This window comes from Heliangelus exortis, chromosome 28, assembly GCF_036169615.1.
Source record: "Heliangelus exortis chromosome 28, bHelExo1.hap1, whole genome shotgun sequence".
Classification (NCBI taxonomy): domain Eukaryota; kingdom Metazoa; phylum Chordata; class Aves; order Apodiformes; family Trochilidae; genus Heliangelus; species Heliangelus exortis.
In genome coordinates this window covers 1,100,920-1,117,197 of record NC_092449.1, presented here as the reverse complement: position 1 = coordinate 1,117,197, position 16,278 = coordinate 1,100,920, and the positions used below count along the sequence as shown (strand labels likewise).

Genomic DNA, 16,278 nt, shown 5'->3' with positions numbered 1-16,278 from the left:
GGTCCCTGGAGCCACCCCTGCCACAGCTCTCAGCAGAGATCTCACCCACTCACACACCTACCCAGGCCAATTGCTAATCAGCACCATCCCTTATTTGCTAATTTGTCCAAAGACTGAATGGAAGGGAATAGCTATTGAAATATCATGGGGTTTAGTGTTCAAAGAGCAACTTTATCCTTCAGAGGACAGACACTGAGGGACTCAGCATCTGAATTGTGTCACTTCATGCTCACCTATAGAGCTCTGAAAAAAAAAAAAAAAAGAAGTGTTTGCTCTTGACTGGGCTCCCCTTGTGCAACGGCTGCAGGAAACCCCAGCAATACCATTAAGGAAAACATAAAATTTCCACATCACCAACCTATCTAGAGGAACCCAACCTGGAGAGCAGGGAATTAATTACATGGTGGGGGGGTGTTTACAACGGAAATCCCCCCAGTTCCATACAGCTGCCACTCAGAGAGCATTTTGGGAGGAGCACGAAGCCTCCCTGAGAAGCTTGGTGGGAAGCAAACCCATTGCAGAGGTTGCACTGTAGGTGATGCAACTCTGCAGCCTCTGCAGGAGCCTCCGGGTGGCCCTGGGACAGTGGCAGGGAGGGGCTGCTGGGGAGCCTGGCCAAACCTCCAGCTTCCTTTCGACTTGCAAGAAGGAGTTTTTGAAAGAACATCCTCCTGAGAGGGGGCTGCAGTGAGCTGGGAAGGTTGATTCCCAGCTGTGCCATGGCCAGCGCCGGGAGAGCTCGGGATGCGGAGGGGAAGACGCAGCTGAGCTGGGAGATGGGGTTGGAGCCCTCCAGGCCCCCAACACCACCAGGGAAAACCCAGAGGTAACAAATTGCTCTGCAAACAGGGTCCAAAAAGGAGCTTCCCAGCATCCCCCCCCCACAAAAGCTGCTTCAGCCCCATGCTTTGCACCCTGGCAAGAGGCTGCATAATCATCCCCGGTTCCCTGGGGGGTAACAGGGAGGGACAGAGGCCGTAGTTGCACAGGGGGTGATGTCCCCAGCAGAGAAACTGGAGGTGTCAAAGAAAGCCACCCTGGTTTCAGTACTGCTGGTGGCAGCAGGAACAGGGCTGCAGATTTGTGTGGAGCCTGATCAGGATGGGGAAGCAAAATCTTGGTCAGGGCTCTTCTTTCCCTGCTCTCTGCTTTTCCCTCCCCAGACACAGTCCCCCCACATCCTGCCCACTCCAGACCTGGGCTGGGATGACAAAGACTTTTCCTGCTCCTGTTCCACACCTCTCCCACCATCGTGTCCTCCTCAGGGCCACCACACAGTGAACACTGGGAGGACCTCACTGCCATCTGTCTCAGCCACCCTCTGCACCCATGCAGGTGTGAACCTTCAGACATGAAGCCCCTGAGGCAGCTCCCACCCCTCAGGAGCACCCCAGACCTCCCTAGTTCAGGAGGTGGAGTCACTGGGACACAAAACTTGTTTTTTTTTTTTTACCCAAACCACACAGCCAGGGCTCCCCAGGCCACTGCTTCCTCTTTATCCTTCTTTTCCCCCTGATCTGGCACCAAACAGAGCCAGACCCCACCCAGGGGCTGAGCACTGACTCCAGCTCCCCTCAGGGCCACTATGCAGGTGAGGGGCAGCAGCAGCCTGTATTTGGGTGCCCCCAGACCACCCACGCCCACGCCAGACACCCCGGGGAGCCACCAGCCTCGACCTCCCGATTCATCACTCCTCTACAGCAACGTGGGTGAGTGACATTCCCATCCTGCTTGAGCAGTGGGGACAAACCCCTTTGCTGTTCCTGTCCTTCTCCTGTGGCTTTCACCCCTGCAGCCTTTGCTTAAGGTCTGAAAATACACAGTGGGGCAAATAACTGCCCTCATGCCCCATCCCGCTCTGTCACCCAGTTTGTCCCCTCCAACCCTTCCTTCAGCTGCGCTGTCTCTGTCCCTCCCCAGGAGAGCTGCGGGCCCACCTCGTCCCCCGTAAGGCCACCCGAGGGGAAGGAGCAGGCAGAGCCCCCTCCCAGCCCACCTGGGACCCTCTGCCTCCCCCTTTGCCAAAAAAGCATCTCCAGCGAGCAGAGTCCCTCCCGGAGCAGCCGAGACCCCAGCACTGCCGGGGTCACCCCGTGCCACGGGCCAGCAGCATCCTCAGCAACATCCCACCAGGGCATGAGGAGGGGGCCCCCAGCTCCATCCCTCCGGGGGACAGACCCCCCTGGGGACCCAAGAAACCCCTGACCAAGTCTCAAAGCCTGGGAGAACCCGTGGACCGGAGCAGCCCACGGCCCAACCCGGCAGAGCTGACGTTTGGGATTGCAGACAGGGATTTGGGATCGCTCCTGGAGAGCCCGACTGGGGGGTGTGGGGTGGTTTTGGGGTGCCAGGTGGGTGCCCTGTCCCGGCTCTCAGCTCGGATCCAGGAGGAGCTGCTGGGGCCAGAGGAGCATCAGCGGCTGCTGGAGATGGAGCTGAGGGGGAAGAACTGGGCAGCCCTGAGGGTCCTGGAGCCAGAGCCATGTTGTGAGAGTAGGGATGCCTGGTACTTCCGAGTGGGCTTCGCTTTGGAGCAAACCCAGCTGGTGTTTGCAGCCAAGGTAAGCTGGGAACTGGAGAAAATGCCCAGGGAGGTGCTGGCTCCCACAGAATGGGGTGCTGCAGGCCAACCTGAACTGGGAGAGTTGGCTTTCCCACCAACCCCCCCTGTCACACAGACACTTCCCCCCCATCACACAGACACTCCCCCTTTTGCACCCACTTCTGCTTTTGCTGACCGGGACAGTGCTGTGGGTGTGGGGTGGAGAGGTGAGGGGGAGGGCAGTGGCTCCCATGGGTCCAAAGGCTGGGCCTGGGAGCACAGCACCACTGGGAAGGTGTCCTGACAAGTGGCCTCAAGGTGCCAAGGAATGCAAAATAGAGTCTGGAGCAGTGCTGGGTCCTCAGGCAGAGCAGGTTGAGACCATCCCAGTTCTGCAGCACCTCCAGGGGTTACACTCCCCCCCCACTCCCATTTCTAGCTTGAAGGTGATCCAGCAAACACCAGCAGGTTCAAAGGGTGAAGGGGGAGCCCAGCACTGTGCATGGGCCGGACGAGAGCTGGTGGCCCAGCAGGTGAGCTGACTGAGTGTCCCAGCCCATGAGGAGGCATTTGGATTGGACTTTGTATGGGGCTGGGAGCAACCTGGTCCAGTGGCAGATGTCCCTGTCTATGGCAGGGCAGTGGGACTGGATGAGCTTTAAGGTCCTTTCAAACCTAAACCATCCTGTGATGCGGTGATTCTATGATCTGGTGGTTCTGTCCTTGCTCAGGTGACCATGCCCTGTCTCTCTTTGCAGGTCCCCAAGCCAGGCTGCTCCAGCCTGGGGGTACAGAGCTCCCCTGGGGCACACTGCAGCATCCAGCGCCTGATCGGCCGGTTCAGTGACCACCTCCCTCCCGAGCTGGTGCTCCCTGCAGGGCATGGGGAGCAGAGCTGGTCCCCCTCTAGAGAAGAGCCAGCCTGTCCCACCACCTATCCTGTTGTGCAGGTTCTGATTTCTCCTGAAGTTCCCTACCAGACCCTGGCAGGCTTTGTGAAGGGATCCCACAGTTTGCACAGGATCAGCCCCGGGCATTATGAACGCCTGGCTTGTCTCCTTCTCCTGCAGCTTTGCATGGGGCTGGAGCACCTCCAGCTGCAGAACATGGGGCATGGAGACCTCTGCCCCGAGAACCTGCTGTTGGTGCAGTGCCCTTGTCCTCCTCAGAGCCAGCAAGGCAAGGAGCCACCCCTGGGGCTGTTCCTTCCAAGGCTGCTCATCAGCAGCTTCTTCAAGGTTAAAGACAAACAAAGACCTTGTTCTACCAGCCAGCAGGACTGGACTAAGGGCCCTGCTGCACCACCCTCCCCAGAGGCAGATGAGCTGCACATAGGCATACTGATCCATTGGATCCTGCATGTGGACATCTCTCTGGAAAATGCCTTGAAGTTCAGAAGCAACAGACTTCCTGAAATCCCCTCCTTATCCATCTATTCCACAGGACTCAAGCGCTTGGCCATGCTGCTTCTCCACAAAGATCCCTCCAAGAGGGTCTCCATCGAGCAGGCAAGGAGCATCCTGCAGGTCCTGCTCTGGGGGCCCCGACAGGAGCTCTTTGCCAGGAGCAGGAAGACCCTCAAGCTGCTCCAGAGCTGGGTGGAGGTGAAGAGGGCTCTGTTGCTCCTGAAGTTTGCAGAGAATTCGGTTGGGGTGGGGGCGAGCCCTGGCCTCGAGGAGTGGCTGTGCTGCCAGTACTTCCAGGAGGTGACTGAACACACACTCTACCAAGTCACCCAGGCTCTCTACACTCCCTAAGAGCAAACTGAAATTCAGCCCAAAATAAAGGTCTCCCCAAAGGTGGCCAAGGGCCTGTGAGGACCTGTCCAAATCCGTTGGCTGCCATCTCCCCCAAGGAACCCAAGCTGGTCCTGGCTGGGAAAACTCTGCAAACCTGAACCCCCTTCTCCCCACAGCACAAAAACGACAAAGCTGGGGCCAAACTCCCACCCATGGTTCCCACAACCTAGGATGTGTTTTTACATCCTCAGCTGATTTGTGTTTGCTGCTGTGAGCAGGGTTTATCGGAGCATCTCAGGCAAGGCAGCTGGATGGAAGCCATAGGCTCGAGCACCAGTTTAGTGCCTTTAGTGATTATCCTGGGTAAAATTTACAAGTCTTGGACGTTGCACAACCCCCCCACAGGCCTCTCCTGTGACCAGGAGGCTTTTGCTGTTTTAAATAACAAGGCAAAGCCACACATTACAGCTCACCTTAAGGCACCATTGCAAAGGAGAAATACGATCTCCCCTACAGCCTGCTCTTTTTTGAAATGGTTTGTGGCATGGTCACAAATATAAATGACATTTTAAAGGGGGAAATACAACAGCCACACAGCTTCAATAAAACCCAGAGCTGATGTTCTTAAATACTGCTCCTTTATGTGTTTTGGTTTTTTTGGTTTTTTTTTTTTTTTTTTGACAGCATTACACACCCCGGTGGTGTATCCAGGGAGAAACACAAAGCCAAACTTCACTGCCCAGCATGATCACTCAGAACAGCCCTGATGACATCGAGTAAATAGCTCGGGTCGGTAAATGGCTGCTGCACCTGGGGACCAGGCTCTGTCCTGGCTGCACCAAGGCCGTAGCATCTGCTGCCTGGATTAAACACATAACCCAGTGAGAGATCCCTACCCTGGTCCTGACATCCATCCAGATGCTGTGTGACCACCCCAGTGGAGCCCCGTGCAAAGCTCTGCCCAGTTCATTTGTGTTCTTATTAGTTAAGAAACTATGAATCCACTTGCAGCCATCACCTCTCAGCTGCAGGAGCAACCTCCCTGGGCTCTGCAGATGCTCAGGGACATTGGGCAGTGACACACCAGGGCTGGTGGCACAGCTGGAACAGGGACAAGTCCTGTTAGGGGTCCCTGAGCTTAAAATAACCCCTGGTAAACCAGGGCTGTGACACCCACACCCCACCCCACCCCCCCACAGGGTGCCAGCACGGAGGAGCAAACTTCCAGCTCCCCAGCTTGGTGGGTTTCAGCCCCCTGCCAGCAGGGCATGGGCTGGCAGCAGCCTCATCAACTGGGCACCCACCCGAGCCCCCAGACCCCTGTGCCAGGCTCTGCACCCAGGTGGGATCATTCTGTCCCAGAGCAGCCTCCAAAGCCAGCAGGCTCTGAATGTGCAAGGAGGACCCGAACAAACTGCCCGGCCACACAAACCATGGGCACGGTCACCACTCAAGCATCGCCGGCCCAAAGAAACGTGATTTGAATTTTAATACAGGCTTTCCGGCCAAAAACAGGCAGGAAGGGCTGTCCTGGGTGAGCCCCAGCCCTGCTGTCCCCAGAGCCTCTCCTGTAGTATCTTGCGTGGCTACAAGGTGGCAGTAAAGCCCGTGGCACGACAGCAGGTGGCCCAAAGCCACCTTGGGCACCTGATCCTGAAAAAAAAAGACAAAACCTTCTGGCAGTGCCTGTGGGTCCTGGTCCAAGGCTGGCACTTCCCACCACCCCAGTTTCTGGTATCCACCTTCGGTGACCCCTTCTCCCTCTGCCAGGAGCACCCAAGGCCAGTGAAACCCCTACCACAGACTGTGGCTTCCAGGCAGGACCAGCTACACCTCCACACTCCTGTCCCTGTGAAAAAGAGAGGGCAGCACAGGCACAGGACCACAGAGAAAGGGAAGAATTTCTCTAGAGATTCAGTTTATGACCCTCAGACCTCTGCCCACCAGCTGAGAAATGGAGGAACATCCTCCCCTGGGTCTTTTCCACCTCCTCTTTGGCAGCCTTCAGCACAGCAAGTTCACAGACTTTAAAAAAAACACAACAAAACACAGGAAGAGCACGATTGTACGGCCATAAAAAACTTGGCAGGAGACCCGTGGGAAGGAGACCTCTCGCCTTCACTGGACTGGGGCACAGCCAGGAACCAGAGGTGACAGCTTGGTGACCTGCCATAGCCCAGGACAAGAAGCAGAGCAGAGCCCAAGCTGGGGCAAAGCCACTGAGACATAGCTGAAGCTAATTAATGCAGCAAGATCCCAGATACACCTCTGGCTGTGTTGCTAATTAACAACAGGCTCTCTGGGAACAAGGTGCCAGCCCCCAGGTCACTTTGTGCTGCGTGGGGGAGAAGGGAGATCCAGGGGTTGCATTTTGGTGTATCCCATGCCATTCCAGTAGGGCTTTACCCAGAGTATCTGCCTAAGGATGGTCCATGGGGTGATCCCCTCCCCTCTACTCAACATTTCTGAGTTTTAAAGGGGGGCTATCAGGCCCTGGCAGAGGACACGCTCATGAAGATCCTGTGCTCACAGCATAACCACCTGGTAAAACAACTCAGCCAGGGATTCACAGTTAGAGGTTGGAAGGGACCTTGAAAGATTGAGCCCAACACCCCTGCCAGAACAGGGTCACCTACAGGAGGTCCCACAGGAACACATCCAGGAGGGGGTTGAATCTCTCCAGAGGAGATTCTACAACCTCCCTGGGCAGCCTGGGCCAGGGGTCTGTCACCCTCACAGTAAAAAATTCTCCTCTCAAGCTTATATCTGTTACCTCTTGTCCTATCTTTGGGTATAATTGAGAAGAGTCTGGCACCATCCTCCTGGCTCTCCCCTTTATATATTTATAAATATTAATGGGGTCACCTCTCATTCTCCTCTCCAGAGACCCCAAGCTCCCTCAACCTTTCCTTACCAGGAGATGTTCCACTCCTTTCAGCACCCTGGAGGCTCTGCACTGGACTCTCTCAAGCAGTTCCCTGTCCTTCTGGAACTGAGGGGCCCAGAACTGGACACAGTATTCCAGATGTGTAGAAGGGGAGGAGAAACTCTCTCAACATACTGGCCACCCCCCTTCTAATGCACCCCAGGATGCCATTGGCCTTCTTGGCCACCAGAACACTTGTTGGTTCATGGTCACCCTTCCATCCACCAGCACCCCCAGGTCTCTTTCCCCTGTGCTGTTCTCTAATAGCTCAGTCCCCAATCTGTACTGGTACCTGGGGTTGTTCTTGCCCAGATGCAAGACTCTACACTTGGCCTTGTAGTAATTCATTAAATTTCTCCCTGCCCAACTCTCCAGCCTGTCCAGGTCCCTCTGAATGGCAGCAGACACCTTTCTAGGGTGTCAGCCACTCCTCCCAGCTTTGTGTCATCAGCAGACTTGCTGAGAAGACACTGTCCCATCATCAAGGTAATTAATAAAGATGCTCAACAGGGCTGGACCCAGCACTAATCCTCGGGTCACAGGTCTCCAGCTGGACTCTGCTCCATTGATCAGCACTCTTTGGGCTCTATTGTGTAACCAGTTCTTGATCCATCTCACTGCAGGTTGGTTTATCCCACATTTCCTGAATTTGCTCACCAGGATGTTATGGGAACCTGTCAAAAGCCTTGCTAAGGTTAAGGTAGACTGCAGCCACTGGTGTCCCCACATCCAGCCCTTCAGTCACAACATCCCAGGCTATCAGGTTAGCCAAGCAGAATTTGCCCCTGGTAAATCCATGCTGACTGCTCCTGATAACCTTCTCCTCTGCCATGTGCTTAGAGATGACCTTTAGAAGAAGCTGCTCCATCATTTTTCCAGGGATGGAGGTGATGCTGACTGGTCTGTAAATGTCTTGGCAACTGGATCTTTCATCTTGCCCTTTTTGAATGCAGTGACCCTGGCTTTGCTCCAGCCCTCAGGCCCCTCTCCTGTTAGCCATGATCTTTCAGAAACGACAGAGAGCACTCTCCCTCAGCTCCCTCAGCACTCGTGGGTGCATCCCAGCAGGGCCCATGGACTTGTGTATATTCAATATAACCCAGTTTTTCACTGAGCAGTGGTGGGCCTTCCCTCCTCAAGGTTTTCTCTTATGCCCAGGGTCAAACCCCAAGGCTTTAGAGAGAGATTAATCAGATCAAATAGTGTCAAAAACCTTCTAAAGCTGCAGAAGTGCCAAGTGCTGAGGAAAAAAAAGAAAATTTTGAAATACAATCTTTAAAGCAGAGCCCTTCAGAGACTTCCCTCTGGTCTTCAGGACCACTTTTGTCACCTTAGCACTGCACAAGCAGCTATTTCCCTTCTGTTCAGGACACTGAACCCTAAGAGGTGTCCATGGACCCCAAGAACAGGAACTGCATCACAGCAGCCCCTGCTCCTTATGCTGCAACTCCCATCCATCTCCCAGGAGAGTTCTGGAAGCCACCCAGCCCATGGCAATTATTTATCTGCAGAAGTGCCCCAAGTCCTAGACCACAGCCAAACTCCCAAAGCCACCTTCATCACCACACACACTGGCCTTGAACTTATCCCACGTAACACTGAGGCTTGAGGTATCAAAGTTGCAGATTTGATACCAAGACAGAAGATGCTGAGGTCAGGCAGGAGCTGTGCTTCTCACCCTGTCACCTGTGACTTCCCTAGATAGTGTTTCACAGTATCCTAGGAAACACTGACAGAGCAGGGATGCAGTGTTCCCAGTTCTCTGGAAATGGACACCCTGCTAATTTTTCATCAGAAGTAGGCTTGGCTTCTAGAGCATTGCCAGGTTCTTTAAAGTCCTGGCAGATCATAGCCATGAGTTCCAGTCAAGCAAAGAATGAGCAACATCTTTCTGTACCTGCAGCTTTAATGGTTGGAGCAGTTCCAGAGCGACCTCTTTCAGAGTGCAAGTCTTAAACAGCTTAAAACCAGCAATAAAAAGTAAAATATAAATTTTTATTTAGAATTAAAGCAAATACTTCAGTATCACAAACACAATATTAAACTTCAAGAAATATACTGCTAATTTGGAGGGAGCATTTATTTGCACAACCACAACATGCGCACAAATCCAGAAAAAGATGTGGAGTCTGAAATTTTCAACATCTCACCACCAGAGCAGTTGGTCACAACGCTTCAGACAGAGTTATTATATGCGTACTGTAATAGATGTTGACAAAATTTCTACAGAATCATCTTTATAGACAACAAGAAAGCTCTAAGAGGCAAACATTGCAATCTATTCTTCTTCTGATGAGTCTCTCTCAAACGTGTAGGCCATGAAGCAAGCATCTGGTCTCTTGGGGACAAGGGGATGCCCTGGTCTCACAATCTCAAAGCCCAAAAAGCTGAAAGTACGGAGCAATGCAGCTAGAAAAAAAAAAACAACACAAAACAAGTTTCATCCATGTGGTACCATACAACAGCTAAAGCATCCACCAAAATCAACTTCAAATTCTGCATTGAGGTCTCTGGAGATATGGGATGAGCTGACACCTACCTCTATCATCTCTGTTCTTGTGGAAACAAATGAACACATGATCAACTCGAAGCTGTTCTTCAGCAAACTCCAGAAGAACCGCAAAACTACAAGACAAGAACAGTGGAGGTGAGAGAGCATTTCCTTCAGAGATGATCAGGACTGCTCTGAGTCATCTGCACATGGACTTGTAGACACAAGAGGCTCCTGGATGGCGACTCAGACCAGCAAAAGATGCCTGAGCTCCAGGTGTAACTTGATGTAGGAATCTAAGTCTTTGATGACATCAATGTTTTTCTCTTGCAGCTGAAGGATGAGACTCAAACCAGGCTGGTGTTTTCAGTGGGTAAAAGCAGCCACCCAGTGCCTGGGTGTGAAGTCACAGAGCTTCTGGGTGGCTCTGACTTACAGAGCAGGTAGAAGCAGCTCTCAAACAAGGGCTTAGTTGTAGCCTCAATAGAAGCAAGTGTCAGCAACAGGACCGTGTTGCTTCACCACAACTCACAGGCCTTCAAGATGGAGGCAAGAGAAACCACAGCTGTGTTTTGTTCTACTCACCTGTCTTTGCTCCCTTCAGGCAGAGCACCACTGGGAATTTCTATATAGAGGTTGTTGTTGTTCAGCACTGCTCTCCAACTAATGTGTTTGGCATCTGTAAGCCTTGACTGGACATTCAGAATTCTTGTCCTGTTATTAGATGTTAGTTCTTCTGTTACATTCAGCCGATTATCCTGCAGCAGCAAGATGTGCAAAGTTACTTTCCATTCATTTTGGAGAAGGGATAACCACTATCTTGGAGCAAAAAAAAATGCACTCCAGCTCACCACAGCAAGCTGCCCTTTATTATTCATACTCACCGAATAAAATAAATTAGCTGAAAGATTGTGATCCCTCTGACTATTCCCTCGCCCACCTGGGATCTTCAGGGGTGGGTGAGGGACATCAGGAGCACCACCGAGGCCCCGGACCCAGGTTACTACAGCAATTGAAGGGAACCCTGGAACTGGAAAGGGTTCACAGTTAAGAGAGGTAAAGAGGCCACAGCAGACAAAGCTCAGTCAATTTTAGCTTTTCAACAATGATCAGATGGCAGGATTTAAAAAAAAAAAAAACAAAAAAAACCAAACTAAACAAAGCTAGGCCAAGGGAACTCCTCCCACTGCAACCCAAGCAAGTGGCAAGACAAAGGAACCACCAGACCAGGGACAGGAACACTTGCTCATGCCAAGAGCCATCAGGGTGAGAAAGCTCCTACTACATTATTTTTAGGGAAAAACTAATTTGGAGATGAAAATACACTCGGCTTGAGGCAAGCAAGGAAGGGCGTGCTTGGCCTGCACCATTCTATCAGTAAAACCCCATTTTCTCCTCCATCCTGTTCTCAGAAATTATGACAAGGCTAAGACAGAAATAATTTTTTACCTTAGACCATCAGCACTCTTGGCTTGAGGCCAGCAAGTTACAGGCAGCAACCTCAGAGATGCCACCACCTCAAAGGTTTTCAGAAGCAATACTGCCCCTTTTGAAGACCCCACCTGGCTATTTGCAAACCTACAAGCTTTTCCTGGGAATTCTGCAGAGCAACACGAAGCTGCCAGGTGAAGTTCTGCCCCTGTCATTCAAGCTAGGAAATATATTTATTGTAGCTGTGCTAAATTTCACCCTCCATCTGAGCATGTGTCCAGGAATAAGGCTTCTACTGTCGGGAGAGCAAAGGCTGGTGCCTGGCCCCTCCCTCTGCACCATCCTTCACCCTGCAGGCTCACTCTTCAGTTGCGTCATCTCAGCAGATGCAGCAATCGAGGCCCTTAGGGAAATTTTCACAATCATCCTGTCTGTGAGTGCCAGCAGCCATTTGCAAATCAGAATAAACATGTAGAAAATAATCCACCATTTTGCACAGATCGTCCCCAGTTTAATTTTTTTTTTTAATGAGCTTGAAGCCTGTGATGAATAATCCGTATTAGAAAGGCACTGAATGGCCATTTAGGTCAAATATTTTATTAGTAAGACCAGCGACTGCAAAATTGTATTTTAAAAAAAAAACCCTGTATGCTCTCAGTTAAATGAGCATTCAAGCCATTATTTTATGCTCTTTGAAAGATACGACACTTTTTTTTAGTGCTTCCATTAGATACTTATTTTATCTCAGAATGATTGCAGAGCTACACGTTCCTGATTACCCTTCCAAATGAGCCTCTAAGCATCCTGTTCAGACACCTGCAGCTCCACACAATCTCACCCGATGCCCAGTGAAAAGCAGTGAGTGCATAATGGAGGCTGGCTGCACCTCGCCATAAAAATATTTTCAGAGTGGTATTGTGTGTGCATTTACTGCTCTTGGAAATAAATGACCTTATACGAGCTTGTAAGTATAAAAACGGCCTTTCTGAAAAAAGAAAAAAAACCATAGTCCAGATACAAGGTCTAATGAATTCCTTCCCATCGGGCAGACTGATTCTGTTACTCCCAATAGAATATTTTCTTCCACTATCTGTCGGGATGGTTTAATCTTTCGGGTGAAAAAACCGCTCTACTAACACCCTTATGATCTAACTTTAGGCTCAGCACCCTCCAGGTTGTTTTTTTTTTCAACAAAATCTACGATTACGTAAGGGGATAACAGCCCTCAATCCTTTGATTATTTTTGCCTAATTGTGGTGGGCTTATTTGTTGTTGGGTTGGTTTTTTTTTTTCCTTTCCCGGTTAGAAGACGACACCTCCAGGCCTTGTCTCCAGCCCGGCTTTTGTCTCCAGGGCACCTTCCAGTCCCCTCTCTCCCCCCGGGAGCTGCAGACGGATCCTCCGCCTCTCCCCGGGCCCGCTCTGCGCGTTCTCCCCGGGGGATGACACGGCCGGGGCCGCGCTGGGAGCTCTCCTGGGAGGCAACGAACGTGGCACATGGCGGGAGGGTGCGGGACGCAACTCCCGGGGTGGCGGCCGCGGGCAGCTGCCCCCCCCCCCCCCCCCGCCGCCTCGAGATGTGGGGAACGTGTCACCCGGCACGGCAGCGAGTCACCCCGGACCAGGAAGGAGGGGGAAGGGGCGTGTTAGAAAAAAAAAAAAAATAGAATAAACCGACCCCTTTTAAAGTTATTTTCTCCCTTTCCCTCCCGTCTAGGTTCTGCGGGGGAGGAGGCCAAGGCCGTAGCGCCCGGCGCTGAGGCGGCGGAGCGGACCGCCCCTCCCCCACCCGCCACGGAGCACCCGTCCCCTCCCCCCCGGTGACGGGGGAGGCGAGCGGGGCCTGAGGGACGGGGAGAAGGATCAGGGCGGGCCCTGAGGGGAAAGGAGGAGGCGGCGAGCGCCCAGCGCTGCGAAGGCTGAGGGAGGCCCCTGCCCCTCACCTGCTCTGTCCGGTACTGAGGCTCAGCACAGCGGGCATGATGGTGCTTTTATTCCCCTCTTTCTCTCTAGCGAAGCAGTGACTGTTGAGTATCCGCTGCAGGGAGGATTTCACCATCCGGCCGCTCTGGTCCGAAACCCTCCGCCGCCCCCCGCCGGCCGCTCTCCAGGCGCTGCTACACAAAATGGCAGCGGCGCCGCAGTGCCTCCTTATATACGTCCGCCAGGCCACGCCCCCAAACAGCAACACCCTTCGTGACAAGCCACGCCCCCTCCGTGGAAAGGAATCCAATCCGCTGAACGGGATCGACTGTGCCTTAAGAGCCTCGCTTCTCATTGGCTGCAGGGAGCTCTAGGGGCGGAACGGAGAGTTCGTTTCCTATTGGTTATCAGGGCGAGGGGGTTTGCCATTGGTTAGAAGGGTACAGGGATGGACGGGGGGGGGGAAGGGGAAGGGATAGGGGTCTCTGATTGGCTGCGCCCGCTGCGGGTGGGCGGGGTCTGGCGGGGTCCGGCCGGCAGGCTCCGGCGCGGGGCCGCAGCCCTCACTCCCCTCAGAGCCGCCGGTTCGAGTCCCGCGTCCGCTCCCCTGCCGGGCAGAGGTAAACTGCGGCGGAGGGAGGGGCCAGGGCCCGCCAGGCGCATGTGCCGGAGGAAAGGAGGGAGGGAGGAGCGGGGCGAAGGCCGGGGGGTGTCCCCGGGCGGGTGGGGAGGAGGGTCCGAGGTTCCGGAGGGCTGGCGGTTGGCTGGCAGCTCCCCGAGGTGTGGGCATCGGAGCGGCGGGGGCTTCGCTGCCCTCCCGTCTGCCGCGCGAAACCTTTTTGAGGTCGATGCTGAGAGCAGCTTCAGTTTCCAAAATCATTTAAAAATCCCCCGGGTGTTGGAAGGGCTCCCTGAAGGGAGAGGGTGAAATTGTCACGGTTTTGGGGCGCTCCCGCCTTCCGACTGCAGCCCCCCCACCCCCAATTCCTCTGAGCCGAGACAGCGATCGATCCCGATCCCTTCTGGAGATCCCTTCCCCGGCAGGGGGTGATGCTGGTGCTCATCTATTAAAGGGGAATAAAAGGCTTTGTGCTGCACCTTCAGGAGGAAAATGAATAAATCCTCATTAATAAAAATATCCAAGCCAGGAGAAGTCGGTCTGGGTGTCAAAACAAACCCCCCAGTGCTCTGCTTCCCATCCCCTGCAAGGATTTTGGGAATCTCAGGGGGTTTTTTTTAGGACACGTTTGGGTCTTTCTGCTGCCCCACAGCGAGAACAAGGACTGGAGGCAAAGCTGTGGATTTGAAACTGGGACACACTGCTTTCCTGTTGGACAATCCTGCTGGAAACACAGATTCATCCCTTTGAAGGGGCTGTCAGACTTCAAAATTGAACTTAAAGTCAGCAAATGTGTACAAAAATAGGTTATAGTTTCCAGGACAGGAGATCTTTGACTCAGCTGTTTCTGAACATTTCAGCCTGAAAACCAAACCAGAAGCACATCACTGAAGTCAGGGCACCTCCTGGCACTGGATCTTACCCTATGTGGAAAGAAAATTCAAAATAATGGTTTAAAATAATGGTTTAAATTATTCTGAATCAAGTTTGCAGTCAGGTATGCCTTGTAAATTCAGTGGGAAAAGGTGTTTATAGGGCCAAAGAAAACTAGTAAAGATACCTTGTAATGATTTTCAGATGGCTGAATTTCTTTTTTCTTCATTCAACTTGGGCTACATCACGACTATTTTATTGCCTTCAGGTCCCATAGCTGCATGTAGGCCTTTTCTTTATTTTTTTTTTTATCTTTCTTACTTTTATTTGCTTTAAAATATTCCCATCCAGGAGCTCTGAGCACATTGATGGGTTCCACTTTGCACCAGGGTAAGTGTCTGAATCCCCACCCGCCTTCTGTGTCCTGAAACTGCTCTGGGTGACTGTGATGGAACAAAGTGCAGTGCCAAAAGAAAACACTGCCTGTTCCCCTGCAGCTTGGCTGAGGAGCCAGCAGGCAGTCTGGGAGTCATGGGAAGCAAGAAGGACAAGAGAAAAATCCTTTTCCTGCTGTGGGGATCTGCACTTAGCCCCCAGAACACAACACAACGGGGACATTAGAGCTTTGCTTTCACCCTGCCCTCTGGATTTGGCTGGTGATTTATGGGGGGGAAGCTGACTGCCATTTAATGCATTACCCAGAGACCAGCTGGAAACAATGGGATAGCTGCAATTCAGGAATATCCGGACCAAATGAAGCATATCAGAAATGATTTAGCAACTCTTGTTTTCTGTCTTGTTTTAAGAAGGTTTTCCTGAGGGGGGAATGGATGGGGGTGATAGGAGGGGGGGTGTGGGACAGCCTTACCATTGCCTTACCATTTTGTCTCATTATTTCTGCTAATGGCATTTATTATTTATGTACTAATCTGACTAATTCCTTATAATGGCACTGTGCTTAGAGGACATAATCTTTGCAGCTGCTTTCCCCTGTACTGTGGCATTAGAAACAGCTTTCCCTTTGGATACCTGTCATCTCCATGGGCCATCATTCCATTTTACACTCAAGTGACCAGAATAATGCTGTGATGCTCTGTAGTCTGCAAGAAGCCAAATCAACCTGTTTGGGATTTGTGCATTAAACAGCATTTGTTTGGGATTAGTTCCAGCTGCAGTTTTGCTGAGATAGCCTGACTTCCAGTTTAGCAATGACAGTGATTCATAAATCCTCACAGAGATGCCTCTGACTCACAATTCCAGGGTTACCAGCTGAGGCAGTTTGAGATGTTGCCATCTCCAGCTGGGTGGTTTTGCTGGGATCACCCTGGCCATGGCAGCAGAACTGTGGCCATGGCTCCACCTGCATTCCTGGTTTGGCATCATGGCCCAAACCCATCTCAGCCCCTGGTATCCCAAAACATTGGACAGTGGACCCCAAGAGCCTCCACTCCCACAGCAGCTTTCCACAAGATGGGCAACAGCAAGTAGAGAATCTTGTCCATTGAAGTCCTGAGGCTTCATCCCAAATCCTATCTTGGTGTCCACAAATACACTGCTAAAGGTCCTCTCATTCCACTGGTTCCTCCCCATCTCCAAAACCCAAGTGTTTTAAAGTGTCATCATAGATCCCAAACCAGGAGATGCAGCAGAGAGCTTCTTTATCAGTCCTCTCCTGAGCTGCTTCCTGACCTCCTCAGAGTCCCAGTTGTTCCATGTTCTTCCACAAGCAGGTCA

At 52.3% G+C, this 16,278-nt stretch overlaps 2 protein-coding genes and 2 long non-coding RNA genes across 4 annotated transcripts; 3 read left to right on the top strand and 1 right to left on the bottom strand.

Annotated features, from left to right (window-relative positions):
- The first annotated feature begins 1,476 nt into the window (after positions 1-1,476).
- Positions 1,477-2,250, top strand: LOC139788209 (uncharacterized). The gene is made up of 2 exons (XR_011722786.1): positions 1,477-1,709; positions 1,921-2,250. It is a non-coding gene; the product is annotated as an uncharacterized lncRNA (long non-coding RNA).
- A 1-nt stretch (position 2,251) lies between these two features.
- Positions 2,252-4,910, top strand: PEAK3 (PEAK family member 3). Its single transcript, XM_071727887.1, has 2 exons — positions 2,252-2,561; positions 3,301-4,910. The coding sequence occupies exons 1-2, from the start codon at positions 2,430-2,432 to the stop codon at positions 4,297-4,299; spliced, it is 1,131 nt and encodes a 376-aa protein (XP_071583988.1). The 5' UTR covers positions 2,252-2,429; the 3' UTR covers positions 4,300-4,910.
- Positions 4,911-9,181: 4,271 nt separating this feature from the next.
- OAZ1 (ornithine decarboxylase antizyme 1) lies at positions 9,182-13,266 on the bottom strand. Its single transcript, XM_071727581.1, is given in 6 exon segments — positions 9,182-9,616; positions 9,747-9,832; positions 10,284-10,456; positions 10,583-10,669; positions 10,671-10,728; positions 13,073-13,266. Coding segments are annotated over 6 exon segments (651 nt in total). The 5' UTR covers positions 13,189-13,266; the 3' UTR covers positions 9,182-9,485.
- A 283-nt stretch (positions 13,267-13,549) lies between these two features.
- LOC139788048 (uncharacterized) lies at positions 13,550-16,121 on the top strand. The gene is made up of 3 exons (XR_011722762.1): positions 13,550-13,672; positions 14,896-14,934; positions 15,805-16,121. It is a non-coding gene; the product is annotated as an uncharacterized lncRNA (long non-coding RNA).
- The last annotated feature ends 157 nt before the right edge of the window (positions 16,122-16,278 follow it).